General features: G+C 41.6%; 1 protein-coding gene across 2 annotated transcripts in view; it reads right to left on the bottom strand.

Moving 5' to 3' along the window:
- The window catches only part of TSHR (thyroid stimulating hormone receptor), a 180,249-nt gene that overhangs the window by 54,880 nt on the left and 111,914 nt on the right, over positions 1-13,455 (bottom strand). For both annotated transcript variants that reach the window (XM_002719619.5, XM_051826212.2), the window contains 2 exons: positions 4,367-4,441; positions 1,592-1,666 (listed from right to left, as the gene is read on the bottom strand). In XM_002719619.5, the coding sequence (XP_002719665.3) occupies positions 1,592-1,666; positions 4,367-4,441 (150 nt within the window). The remainder of the gene's footprint in view (positions 1-1,591; positions 1,667-4,366; positions 4,442-13,455) is intronic.

The following is a 13,455-nucleotide window of genomic DNA, read 5'->3' as shown; positions in this document are numbered from 1 at the left end:
GGCTCTTGTCACACATATGCACTTAAGTAACCTGACATATACAGCTTAATATAATTTTCTTTCAAGTTTTATTGACTCTCCTTAAGCACTGGTGACTCAGAGATCTGGTGAGGTAGGGAGAGCTGTCCTATGTGGAGATAAACTTAGTGCCCCAGGTGTGCAGTAGTGAGCCAGCTTTGGTTGTGGACTGAGGCCCTTGACTTCATCCTTATCTTAGGGGAAGTAGGTGGAGCTCACAGACTTCCCTGGAATCTCTGACTGCACCCATCAAGTACAGTTTCCGATGTGCCTGGAAGAGTCAGGAGAAATTGATCCAGAGATTTTATTTCGTGAGTTTTCTACAATGTTCTCAGTCTGCAGAATTCTGCCTGGCAGATGCTCTTGGAGAAACTTTCTCCACCAGTCTAGCTTCTGGAAGATTCCTTATACTTTGGATTGTTCTGCAGCAAAGAACATGATCGTATTTTTTTCTAGAAAAACTTTAGATTTTAAAAGCCACCTCTCTACATTTTGCTATCTCTGTAGTGCAAACTGAACCTGTTCAATTCTCTCTGCATGTGTTCTTCCTGTACAATTAGCTAAGACAATTGACCCATGTCACAGGTTTTGGAAAAGAGCACATGGTCACCAACCATAAGTTAAAGGAAGTAGTTTTCCTTTTATATGTTTATGTGAGAAGCAGAGAGAAAGCGCAAGAGTGAGTGCTTCCGTCCCCTCATTCTCTCTTTAAATGTCTGCAGCAGTTGGGCCTTGGCTAGGCTGAAGCTGGGAGTCAGGAATCCAGGGTTCCCACATGGGCTGCAGAGACCCAGTTACTTGGACCATCGGTGCTGCCTCACAGACTGTGCAGTGGTAGGAAGCTAGAGTCTTGGGAGCAGCACTGGGACTCTGACTCAAGCACTGTGGTCTGGGATGTGGTTTCTTAAATGCTAGGCCAGATGCCTGACCCTCATGGGAGGTTGTTTGAGCACCATTCCTGACTGTTCCTTAGGACTCTACTCAGACAAACTAACATGGGTTTTCTATCCCTCAGTTTCCTTATTTGTCAAATGGGCAAACAGTGACTTCCTTTTATATATTATGAGGCATTTGAGTGCAGCAAACATGATGCGTGTGGACTCTTTGAAAAGCTATTTAAAACTATCAGAAAAACAAACATCATCATCATTAAATTTTCCTTCTATTCAATCAACCCCATAAGCAAGCAAACATTTCATAGTCTGTTTCCTTTAACAACAAAATATTTTCATCTGCAGCCTTCCAACTATTGGGGCATTTTCTAGTCATTTTTAATGTGAAATTTCTCAATAAACTTGGTTATCATCACTCTTGCTAATTCTGTTCTAATTCTCTCTGAGTCCACTGCATCCAGATTTCCCTACGCCTGTAACTCCGCCTGTACACTTCTTGTGAGAGTCACCAGTGCCCCAAAGCATGACAGGCAGGGGCCACTTCTCAGTCCTGCTCTATTTCACCCATCAGTGCAGTCCCAGGATCACTGCTTCCTCCACGAACCAAGCCCCGTGCTGCACCCTAGCTCTTGTCAGTGACAAACAAAATATGACCAAACATTGCATGTGTGCATACTTACAGTATAAAGAATACATCAGTAGAATAAACCTTGGTCAGGTCAGGAAATATTCTAAGTCCAGTATTGAAAATGCCACTAAATGACATGAACAAAGAAAAAAAATGACAATTTAGATTAAAATCAACACTTAGGAAGTAGAATAACACAGTATCTGGAAGCATGGGTTCTGAGATCAGTCTTGAGTCAAATCTTAACTCTTCCACTAAATTTCAGAGTGACTGGTCAAGTTCTAACCTGTGATGAGATGCTGTTCTCTGAAGGCACACTGATTTCATCTAGCCCACTGCAGCCGCGCATCTGCTGTGCACAGAACACTTGTGGGGACTGAATCAAGTGGACAGGTTTCTTTCATGTGTTTTAACAGGAGGACATTATGCATGTGTGTTTTTCAGAGAGATAAGAGGAAGAGGGAATAGGAAGATAGTGTTAGCCAACCCCAAATTCTATTATTGTTCACAAATGATTTTATTAAGTAGTGACTTAGGAGTACCACTGCAGCAGTGATATTTAAAAACTTATGTCCTGAACAGTAAGGAAATCAATCACAGAGAATGTCTTTACCTTCCAAAGTTTGTGTCATCTGGGGAAAAATGCTAAGATTAAAAGCCATGCCTGTAACAACACAAATACAAAAGACCTCAGGCCCCTATGCTTCCCAGATTTAGTTGGTTTAACGTTTGTTGCAGCTAACAGATTATAGGTAGTGGAAGCAGAAATATTTTTTGAGAGGCTTGGCATGGCATAGAGTGAGACCCAGAAACTGTCCAGTAAATCTTTAGGGAAAGTCTTCTAGTAGGAAAAAACTCTAGTTCAATTGATGTACCTTCTAAGGTAAATTCAGATTTGACTCTTTCAAGAAGGAGGAGTCATAGGATTTGAAGAGAGAGCAGGACCCAGAAGTCTCAAAATGAGCAAATGGAACTTCTAAATAACAAAGGAGAGATGTCAGATTTCACAATATATATTTGAAATACAGCAGCAAGAAAAAAAAAAAAAACTAATTGCATTAGGTGTTCTTTGGGGGGGTGGGGAAGAAAGGCCAAAAAGTTAAATGGGGGCCATAAAAGGCTGGGAATGAGAGATTAAAGGAACTTGCACCAGAGATTTTTTTTTTTTAATTATAATACTTTTTAAAATGTGAGAGGGAGAGAGAGAGCACGTGCTCCTACTCACCGGCTCACTCCTCAGATGCCCTCAGTGGTGCTTGGGGACCAAAGCCTGAAGCTGGAAACTGAATTCAGGCTTCCTGGGGGTGGGGGGGGCGGCAGGAACCCAACCGCTTGAGCCTTTACTGCTACCTCTCAGAGTCTGCACCAGCAGGAAACTGGAATCGGGGGCAGGAGGCTGGGATCAAACCGAAGTACTTGGATTTGGAATGTGGGTGTCTTAACTGCTGCCCTGAGAACTTCTATATTCCCCAAAACACTGAACAAGTCCTTGTCATTTTTTTCCCTCTAATTTCCTGAACCCCTAAACTCTGTATATGCTTTTTGTTTTTCATTTTCCATGATTCTGTAGGAGAGAGACTTTTGCATTTTATGTATAGCATCTCCCCAAATAAATTCCAAGCTCCTTGAAGGCAAGGACAACATCTTAGCACCCTGGGTGTTCCCCATGCACACAGGAGGGGATCATCATATTAAAGACCTATTGATGGATTTGGAACTCAAAATCACAAAGAGGAGCCGTGCCTTATCCCATAAGTTTTCTTACTTCCAGGACATCCTTTCAATTACATAGCCCACCAGTATCCTCATCTATTCTCCTGTTATCTCCCAGTCCTACAACCTCAACATGGGACAATTTTTAGTCCTCTAAATGAGCTATGTGGCTCCATATCACTTTATCATTCTTTTCTATATAATTTTATTTCTCTTCTATCCCACCCCTTTCTCTTCCTGGATAACTTCTATTTGTCCTGAATGACTTGTAAGACATCTATAAATATGCAGTTTTATGTTAAAGGCATGGATGGAAGTGAACTGAAATGTTAATAGTGATTATTTCCCAATATTGGGATTGACGTTTGTTTTTATTTTTTTCTTCTTACTGTCTTTGTTTTCTAATTTTTCTGATGTATATTAGCAAGACAGAGGATTCTTTCAGCTAATGTTGAGAGGGCCTGATGTCTTAACACGCATCCACTGAAAACATTCATATCATCCTGTTATGTGCCAGGTGAAAACGCAACAGAGAACAAACATGTTGTGGTCCTTGCTTTTATGCAGTTTACAATCAGCTCATAAGGTGTTGCCAGATCAAAGTAGTAAAGTGTCACCCTTTGTCCTTGCACCCCTAAGAAATTGGATTTTACCTTTTATGGATTTTTATGATTTCGCTATGAACAACTACTCTAATATTGTTATGATACTCATTTCCAAACAAAATTCATTCTTTGACTCTTGGAGTTTTGTTTTGTTTATGGTCACTACATTTGATGGCTGTATATACAGTATTAACTATATATTATATTCTTTTAATTTAGTCCACTTCTCACAAACTTCTTGAAGCTTCCTTGCATGTCTCTTAGAGAAGTTCTCTGGTCCCAGCTGTATGTACTGACTATTGAATAGATTTTAAAAATGTGGGCCATTTCCCTTCATACCTCGCACAACAAGAAGGGGTGGGGAGTAAGTCACAAGCTAGGATTTGACCCAGGCCATACACAATTAAATAACCATGGGTCACATTAGCCTAGGGAGATTCTAGGCAGCCGACGGCATTGAAGTTCTCAAAAAGGGGGGGCGGGGAGAGGGAAGAGGAGTTGATACTTACAGGAACTTTAGGAGGGGGAGTTCTTTTAGGGCATCAGGGTCTATGTAAGTTAAGCTTCTGGTATTCCGAATTTCTCTGTAAAGTTACAAGGAACACAGTTATCGCGAGACATCCATTTCTGTTCTTACAAAAGACCAAACAACATAAAGCAGGCTTCGCAAGTGCCCAGGAGAAGCATATGGATTTTCATGGTGCCATGGGGCCCGCTGTTGCTGGGGGTCAGTAGTGAGCTACTCCTGGGTCCTCAGAGGACACCATGGCTATTCATCCCTCACCCTTCATTGGCTTGGTTTCAGCCCATTTGGGTTTCTGGGCTATCTTTCTCTCCACTGTGTTTCGAAGGTTTTCTTTTCCCATTTAATGGTTTTATGAGGAGTTGAGGACAAATATCTTAGTTATTCGAACCATAGCAAGTGTCCTTGCTGAGAGCGTGTGCACTGGCAGGGGAGGTTGGGTGGATTACACAATGGATGCAAGCATTGCAAGAGGAGGAGAGAGGTTGTGACACTGCTGTTCCAGATGCAGTGGGAGAAGTGAGTCATCACAGTCACTGGGCATTATTTTGGAGTGTTAGTAATCTGAGAGTCTCCAACATATACAGCCCGATGTCATGTCTGTAACTTACATACTTGGGTTTATATAGTGCTAATCAACAATGCTCACTTGGGGCAGGCGTTTGGCACAGTGGTTACAACTCCACTTGGGACCCCCACATCCCCTAGCAGAGTGTCTGGGTTCAAACCTGCACTGTGCTCCTGTTTCCTGTTTCCTGAGAATGCACACCCTGAGAGGCAACAGGTAATGGCTCAGCTAATTGGGTCTCAGTCACTCATATGGGAGACCCAGATTGAGTTCCTGGCTCCTGCCTTTGGCATGGCTCAGCCCCAACAGTTGTGGCAATTGGGGAGTGAACCAGCAAATTGACTATCTCTGTCTGCTCCTCTCTCTGTCAAACTTAAAAAAAAAGAAAAGAAAAGAATGCATAGTTAGCATTAGTTACATTAGTGACTTTTGGAAATAGGCTCTCACTGGTAAAATGAATGTATTCAATATGTATACACTGGCTGAAAGAGCTTAAAGATGCAGCCAATGCCTCTATGAAGAGTATAAAGGAACCAAGTAAGACTTGCAGCCTCTCAGCTTATGGAGCGGACTGGGGCTTGATGCCTCTAGGAGTATGGGCCCAGTTACTGATGGTGCCAATTAGCAAACTTAGAATCTGACTTCTAGAAATTAGTTAAGAATAGTTTTCAGCTGGCGCCATGGCTCACTAAGCTAATCCTCCACCTGTGGCGCTGGCACTCTGGGTTCTAGTCCCAGTCAGGGCACCGGGTTCCAGTCCAGCTCTCTGCTGTGGCCTGGGAAGGCAGTGGAGGATGGCCCAGGTCCTTGGGCCCTGCACCCGCATCATGGGAGACCAGGAGGACCTGGCTCCTGGCTTTGGATCGGTGCAGTGCACTGGCCGTAGCAACCATTTGTGGGGTGAACCAATGGAAAGAAGACCTTTTTCTCTGTCTCTCTCTGTCTAACTCTGCCTGTCAAAAAAAAAAAAAAAAGAAAGAAAGAAAGAAAGAAAGAACAGTTTTCTGGAAGGAGAATTTATATTCTATGAAATTTATGCACCGTAAGTATATAGTTCAGTGATATTTTCTTAAATGTACGGAATTGTGCAAGCATTATCACATTCAAGCTTCAGAACATTTCCATCCTGACAAAGGTGACCACAGTCTTATTTCCAGTAAATCCCACTCCTTCTCTCAGTCCTAGAAATAATGATCTGTTTTCCAGCTCTGTGAATTTGCTTTACCTAGACATTTCACATAAGTGGAATCAGGTACTAGGTAGTCTTTGCTTGTCTGCCTCACTTCATTCAGCACAATGTGAGATTTATTCACACTGTAGTGTGTGTCAATGGTTTGCTTCTTTTATTGCTGAATGGTCAGATGCGTTTGCAGCAGAATCTCGGCTCTGCCACTTCTGGCTCTGTGAGTTTGGACAACATCTTTGACCTACCTCGTGGGTCATATTTTTCTCATCTGTAAAACACAGACAATAACGGCATCTCATTCATTGAGCTCTTTTGAGGATTATGTAATATCCAGAAGAGTTTTTTGTGTGGCTTTTATACAGTTGAGAGTTCTATAAATAATGGCTTTATTGTTATGAAAACTGGAGCAGACATCAAGGACTTGGGGTTGAAGGTGTTGCAAAGTTTCTATGAAATCTAAAACATAAAACAAAAAAAAAAAACCTCTCACTAGGTTAGGAATTTCAAATGAGGATGCTGACTAGGAAAGAAACCTTGGGAGAGAGCAAGGAATAAACTGAGAATACAAACCATCCACTCCTGCTTCACCCGACACACACAGCCCACTATCTATAGCAGTAAAAACTTACTAGTTCATTGTGTTTATTAACATAACCTTATTATCAAGGAAACTTGCCCACACACACAACATTGTTCATGACAAGAACTTCTGGGAAGAACGGCCATCAATGTTTCAGCCAAGAACAACAATTTACAGCTCATAGAATCCCTCACTTTAAAATCCTTGCGGGGTCCGTACCGTGGCTCACTAGGTTAATCCTCCACCTGCAGTGTTGGCATCCCATATGGGTGTCAGATTCTGTCCCGGTTGCTCCTCTTCCAGGCCAGCTCTTTGCTGTGGCCCAGGAAGGCAGTGGAGGCTGGCCCAAGTGCTTGTGTCCCTGCACCGGCATGGGAGACCAGGAGGAAGCACCTGGCTCCTGGCTTCGGATCGGCGCAGTGCCGGCCGTAGCGGCCATTTGGGGGGGTGAACCAACGGAAGGAAGACCTTTCTCTCTGTCTCTCTCACTGTCTGTAACTCTACCTCTCTCAAAAAAAAAAAAAAAAAAATCCTTGCCATAGGGCCAGTGCTGTGGTGCAGCAGGGTTAAGCCACTGCCTGTGACACATCCCATATGTGCGCCAGTTTGAGTCCCAGCTGTCCACTTCCAATCCAGCTCCCCGCTAATGTGCCTAGAAAAACAGCAGAAGATGGCCCAAGTCCTTGGGTCCCTGCTCCCACGTGGCATTACAGAAAGCTGGATTGGAGAAATTCCCTTAGTTCAAACAGGCACCAGAGGCTCAGTGGAGGATCAGTAGAAACAATTTATTGTTGACAGGCCCAGAGGAATCACTTCCCAAGACTGGGCATCCACTCCAGGATTCTGACAATATTTATAGGTTCATAAGCATCATACATGAATGGTTACAGCATTGGTGGGCTTAGTTGCAGCCTGGGTTCTAGTCCTGGTTGAGGTGCCGGATTCTGTCCTGGTTGCTCCTCTTCCAGTCCAGCTCTCTGCTGTGGCCTGGGAAGGCAGTGGAGGATGGCCCAAGTGCTTGGGCCCCTGCACCGGCATGGGAGACCAGGAGGAAGCACCTGGCTCCTGGCTTCAGATTGGCGTAGCGTGCCGGCCATAGCAGCAGTTTGGGGGATGAACAAATGGAAGGAAGACCTTTCTCTCTCTCTCTCTCTCTCTCTCTCTCTCTCACTCTCTCACTGTCTAACTCTGCCTATCAAAAAATATTGAAAATAATAGATATTAATTCAAGGAGAAGTTACTGAGACTTTTGAAACAGACTGAGGGAAATTCAAATTCATCAACAGATTTTCTACTAGAAATGGAACTTCATAAAAATGATTGTTTTTATTGCCTAGCAGATGCCAACAGCTATTTTCATGATTATTTAATCATCAGTACTAAGATTGGTGATCTTGAAAGCTTCGGTGAATCTACTTAATTATTAACTTGGCCAATCAGTTAAGTCTTTTTTTTAAAAATTTATTTATTTGAGAGGCACAGTTATAGACAGAGGGAGGGAGAGACAGAGAAAAAGGTCTTCCATCTGCTGGTTTACTCCCCAAATGGCCAGAACGGCTGGAGCTTGGCCAATATGAAGCCAGTAGCCAAGAACTTCTTCCAGGTCTTGCACATGGGTGCAGGAACCCAAGGACTTGGACCATCCTCCACTGCTTTCCCAGGTGCATTTGCAGGGAGCTGGAGCAGAAATGGAGCAGCTGAGACTCAAACTGGCAACCATATGGGATGCTGGTGATGGAGGTGGAGGCTTAACCTACTATGCCACAGTGCCGGCCCCAATCATTTCAATCTTAACACACTATCTGCCATTTGACCTGCTCAGTTGTAAAATTTCTGTTTACCTCTGATTTAAAAAAAAACCTGCACAAAAATAAAAACATCCCTCTGAGTTAAGATTTTCTTTATTTCAGCTTTAAATTACAGATTTTTTTATGTTTAGATGTTCAGATGGTTTTGGAGGCAGATATCTGGGTAAGCAATTTCTGACTCTGAAATTGCTTAGCTGAGAAAACCTGGGCAAGAGCCCGGCAAGCTGTGTGTGACCATCTTCATCTGACAAAGGAAAGGCTGAGGCTTCATGAGATTAAGTGGGATGTGTGTATGCAGCACTTTCAGCAGCACACTGGACTACAGAAGGCATTCAGAAATCGGCAGTTGTTCATAGGAGAAACAATACCAACAGCCAACAGCATATTGGGAAAATGAAGTAGAAGATGAGGTGTCCATTACTTCATCATTTTACAGGCATGAATCTTTATCACATGTACGTTGTTGGTCCAAACCATATTCTAGCTGAAGTTTAAAAGCCAGAAGAATTGATTTGTACCCCTTTAGGACTCTTGATAACAGGTAATCTGTCATTCTTGTAATTTTCTCTTACAAATCTTCCATGTCTTTTTTTTTTTTTTAGATTTACTTATTTATTTGAAAGTCAGAGTTGGAGAGAGAGAGAGAAGAGAGACATAGAGACAAAGACATCTTTCGTCCACTGGTTCACTTCCCAAATGGCTGCAACAGTGGGGGCAAAGCCAAGAGCCAGGGACTTCTTCTTGGTCTCCCATATGGGTGCAGGGGCCTGAGCACTTGGACCATCTTCCACTGCTTTCCCAGGCCGTTAGCAGGGAGCTGGATCAGAAGCAGAGCAGCTGGGATTCGAACCAGCACTCATATGGCTGTCAGCACAGCAGATGGCAGCTTAACCTGCTGTGCCACAGTGCCGGCCCATCTTCCATGTTTTTACTGATTGTTGTTTAATGATCTATAGTTGCCCCCTCTTCCAGTTATCTAGGGTTGCATAATAAATTACGCCAAACTAATTTACTAAAATAACAAACCTTTTATTACAGTGCATAATTTTGTGGATCAAAATTTCAGACAATGCTTAGGTAGGCAGTTCTTCTGTTCTATATAGCAATTACTGGGGTGATTGGATAGGATTCAGCTGGTGTCTGAAACAATCTGGAGGATCCAAGAAGATGTGCTTCTGTGGCTGCTCTTTGATCAGGATTGCTAAGTGGCCCAAGAAAAAGAACTCATCGCTTATGGGAGAATAAGGATAAATATAATGGACTACGTATCTTGACTAGAGATATTTGTTGTAAGGGATTTAAGGCTGGATATAAAACCAAGGTCCAATTATGTGAAGTTTGCATGACATGTGCTTTAGATATAAAAACATAGTTATTGAATTCCAATTTTTCTTTTTAACTGTAAAAGAGGCTACTTCAGAGAATTGTGAGAATTGAGTAAATATATTTTGGGAATTTAGCATTGTGCTTAGGACACAGTAAGTGCTCATTTAGGGTAGTTAAACATACATGTGTGTGTGAGTGTACACGCTTATACTAAATGTGTTACTGATCAGAGTGTTCATTAATTCCAACCAGCCTCTTCTAATTCATTATTTTTAAAATGCACTTTCAAAATATATAGAATTTTTCCATTTTTCTGGACTTAGTATGATAGTTTCCTCACAGTTTTTTTCTCAGTGAGAGTCACATAAAACACACTGTCTTATGGAAACTTTTATTATTATCAAACAAGGAAGTCAATGATAGACTAAAATGGGCATCAAATTTAGATGCAGAGGTGGGGGTCAAAGGTATGAGTCTGTGTAAATAATATTTACCTTGAAAAAAATAATCAGTAAATTAGACAAAAAAAATAGAAGAACTTTCTAGACAATGCAAAAGCATGTTGAGGCCCTGAGTTGAGGAAGATCTTGGGCTTTCAAGGAATTAAAGCAAAGAGGTGTACAAAAATGTGTGCAAAAATGGAGCAAGATGAGTATACAGAAGTGGGTGAGGCCCAGCTGAAGTCCGGGGCCTTGAAGTTCATGTTAGGGACTTTGTATTTTTTCCAAGAAAAATCAGTCTGGGTAGGACATGGTGAAAGCTGGAAGCCAGTCATAAGTAAAGGGGAGACAGGGACACCATCAATATTTGGATTTACCTCCAGATGAATGCAACTGCCATTTTACAGGCTCAGCAAAGACTAAAGGAGTAGTAGACTTCAGGACAATCAATATCTGTGTTTTGGAAATTTAAAATGTGATCCATATGGTCTAACACTAAGACAAACCTGAATTAGATACAGCTGTGCATCATTTAACGATAGGGAAACATTCTGAGAGATGTTTGTGTGCATATTGTCATTGTGTGAATCTAGCATGGAGTGCACTTACACAAACTAACATAGCTGCATTGTCACTAGGCAGCATTATTTTATGGGACCACCATTGTATATGTGGTCCATCATTTAAAAACTGTTATGTGACACATGACTGAATATTAATTTGTTGAGTAAGCTCACATGGATAGAGGATATAGGATGACTAGAAGAGAACACATGATTGGAGTATATGGAACTCTAACAATTAGAACTAAGGAAGTAAGATAGGCCAGCAAAGAGTAATGAGAAAAACCAGAGAGGTAGGACAACCAGGGTTATGGTGTAATTGGTGCCAAGGGAAGAGAATAGACTATTCTACTATTATAAGTCTTGCAAAGAGTGTTGTAAGATGCCATGCCCACAAGTTTAACATACTGTATTCATTGAATGCATGAATTTCTTGAAAACATTATTTGAGAGAGAGATAGAGATAGAGATAAGGATAGATGGATATCCCACAAATTGGGTGACTCCAAAAATGCACACAACAGCCTGGAGGGTGAAGCTAGGAGCCAGGATCTCAAGTCAGGTCTCCCATGTGGTTGGGAGGAACCCAACCATTTGAGCCATCAATGCTGCCTCCCAGGGTCTGCAATAGCAGAAAGCTGGAGTGAGGAGCTGGAGCTGGGGATTAAACCCAGGCACTCTAATATGGGATACAGTTATTTAACCTAGCTTCTTAACCACTAGGCTAAATGCTAGCTCCTGACTGGGAAATTTATTTTTGAATGACAGCTATAGGACACTAACAGAAACAATTTTAGTACTTCTGTTCTACCACTCCTCTTCATATTACAGAGCAAAATCTAAACCTGAATTGGGAAGCCATATCAGAAGGCACAGGCGGAACTTCAGCAGGAAAAGGCTGAGCAGCCACTGGCGGGGATGATCAGTAGTGGGGACAGCAACATGAATGTTCCTAGTTCAACCTCCTATTTACAAACTCTCAAGATCCAAAAAGAGTCAAGGGGAGGGCAGCTGCCAAAGGAAAGACACTTACAAACAGGAAAACATTATGTTCTTTTACTGTTGGTCTCATTGAGGCTTTTCAATAAATGCTGGCAATGTGCACTGACATTTGAAATATGTGTTCTAGTGAGATGGCATTGGTACTAGTCCAAGTGATCAATTTCAGCTCACAATTGATCATACTGATAGGTCTAAGAGTCAAAGGGATCACACCAGCAAGACTAGTGTCTGTTAATACTAACTGATAGAATAAAAAAGGGAGAGAATGATCCAACATGGGAAGCAGGATACACAGCAGACTCATAGAAGGGCAGATATCCTAAACAGCACTCTGGCCTCAGAATCAGCCCTTAAGGCATTCGGATCTGGCTGAAGAGCCCATGAGAGTATTTCAGGCATGGAAAGCCAAGACACTCTGGAAAATAAATAAATAAATAAAAGACCTAAATGAAAGATCTCTGAGAGTGAGATCCCAGTGGAAAGAAAAGGCCATCAAAGAAGGAGGTACCTTTCTCTAAAGGGAGGAGAGAACTTCCACTTTGACTATGACTTTGTCTAAATAAGATCAAAGTCAGCAAACTCAAAAGGCTTCCATAGCTTTGGCAACTCATGACAAGAGCCTAGAGAGATTACTGATGCCATAAACAAGAGTGTCAAATTGTTAAGTCAACAACAGGAGTCACTGTGCACTTACTCCTCATGTAGGATCTCTGTCCTTAATGTGTTGTACAATGTGAATTAACACTATAACTACTACTGAAACAGTATTTTACACTTTGTGTTTCTGTGTGGGTGCAAACTGATGAAATCTTCACTTAATATATACCAAATTGATCTTTTGTATATAAAGATAATTGAAAATGAATCTTGATGTGAATGGAATGGGAGAGGGAGCGGGAGATGGGAGGGGTGCAGGTGGGAGGGAAGTTATGGGGGGGGAAATGCCATTGTAATCCATAAACTGTACTTCAAAAATTTATATTTACTAAATAAAAGTTTAAAAAAATGAAATATGTGTTCTTTGTTGGGTATCTAGTCTTGGAGCAAATCCAAACATGGTGAAAAACTGTTAGTTCTACGAATCCTAGGAAAGAGTGGTTGATAGTACTGTGTGGTCCATGGATAAACGAATCGTTCTAACACCGATAGTTGGTTTCATGTCTTATATTCATTCATTAATCCTTGTGGAGAATGATTTTTCAGCTCTGTTTCTCTCATGCAAGTAGCATGATGCTTTGTTTACAATAACTGCTTAATAAATTATTATAAATAAAAGCTTCAAACATTTGCGTGGCATGTATCTCCAAATCTTCCCTTTTCTTTTTTTGCTCACCAAAACCACTTGCAGATATAATGTCAGATATGCATTAGGAAATGTTGAAGAATGCAAGATTCATTATTCTCTTATTTTCTAAGATATCAGATCTCACACCACAAATACATAAAAGAAATTATTTCAAAAATCCATTTGAAAATGCCTTGTTTCTTTCTTTTTTTTTTTTTTAAAGATTTATTTATTCCTTTGAAAGGCAGAGTTAAACAGAGAGAGGAGAGGCAGAGAGAGAGAGCGAGAGAGAGAGGTCTTCCATCCAATGGTTCACT

Source organism: Oryctolagus cuniculus, chromosome 20 (genome assembly GCF_964237555.1).
Source record: "Oryctolagus cuniculus chromosome 20, mOryCun1.1, whole genome shotgun sequence".
Lineage (NCBI taxonomy): Eukaryota > Metazoa > Chordata > Mammalia > Lagomorpha > Leporidae > Oryctolagus > Oryctolagus cuniculus.
This window is presented reverse-complemented; position numbering and strand designations above follow the sequence as displayed.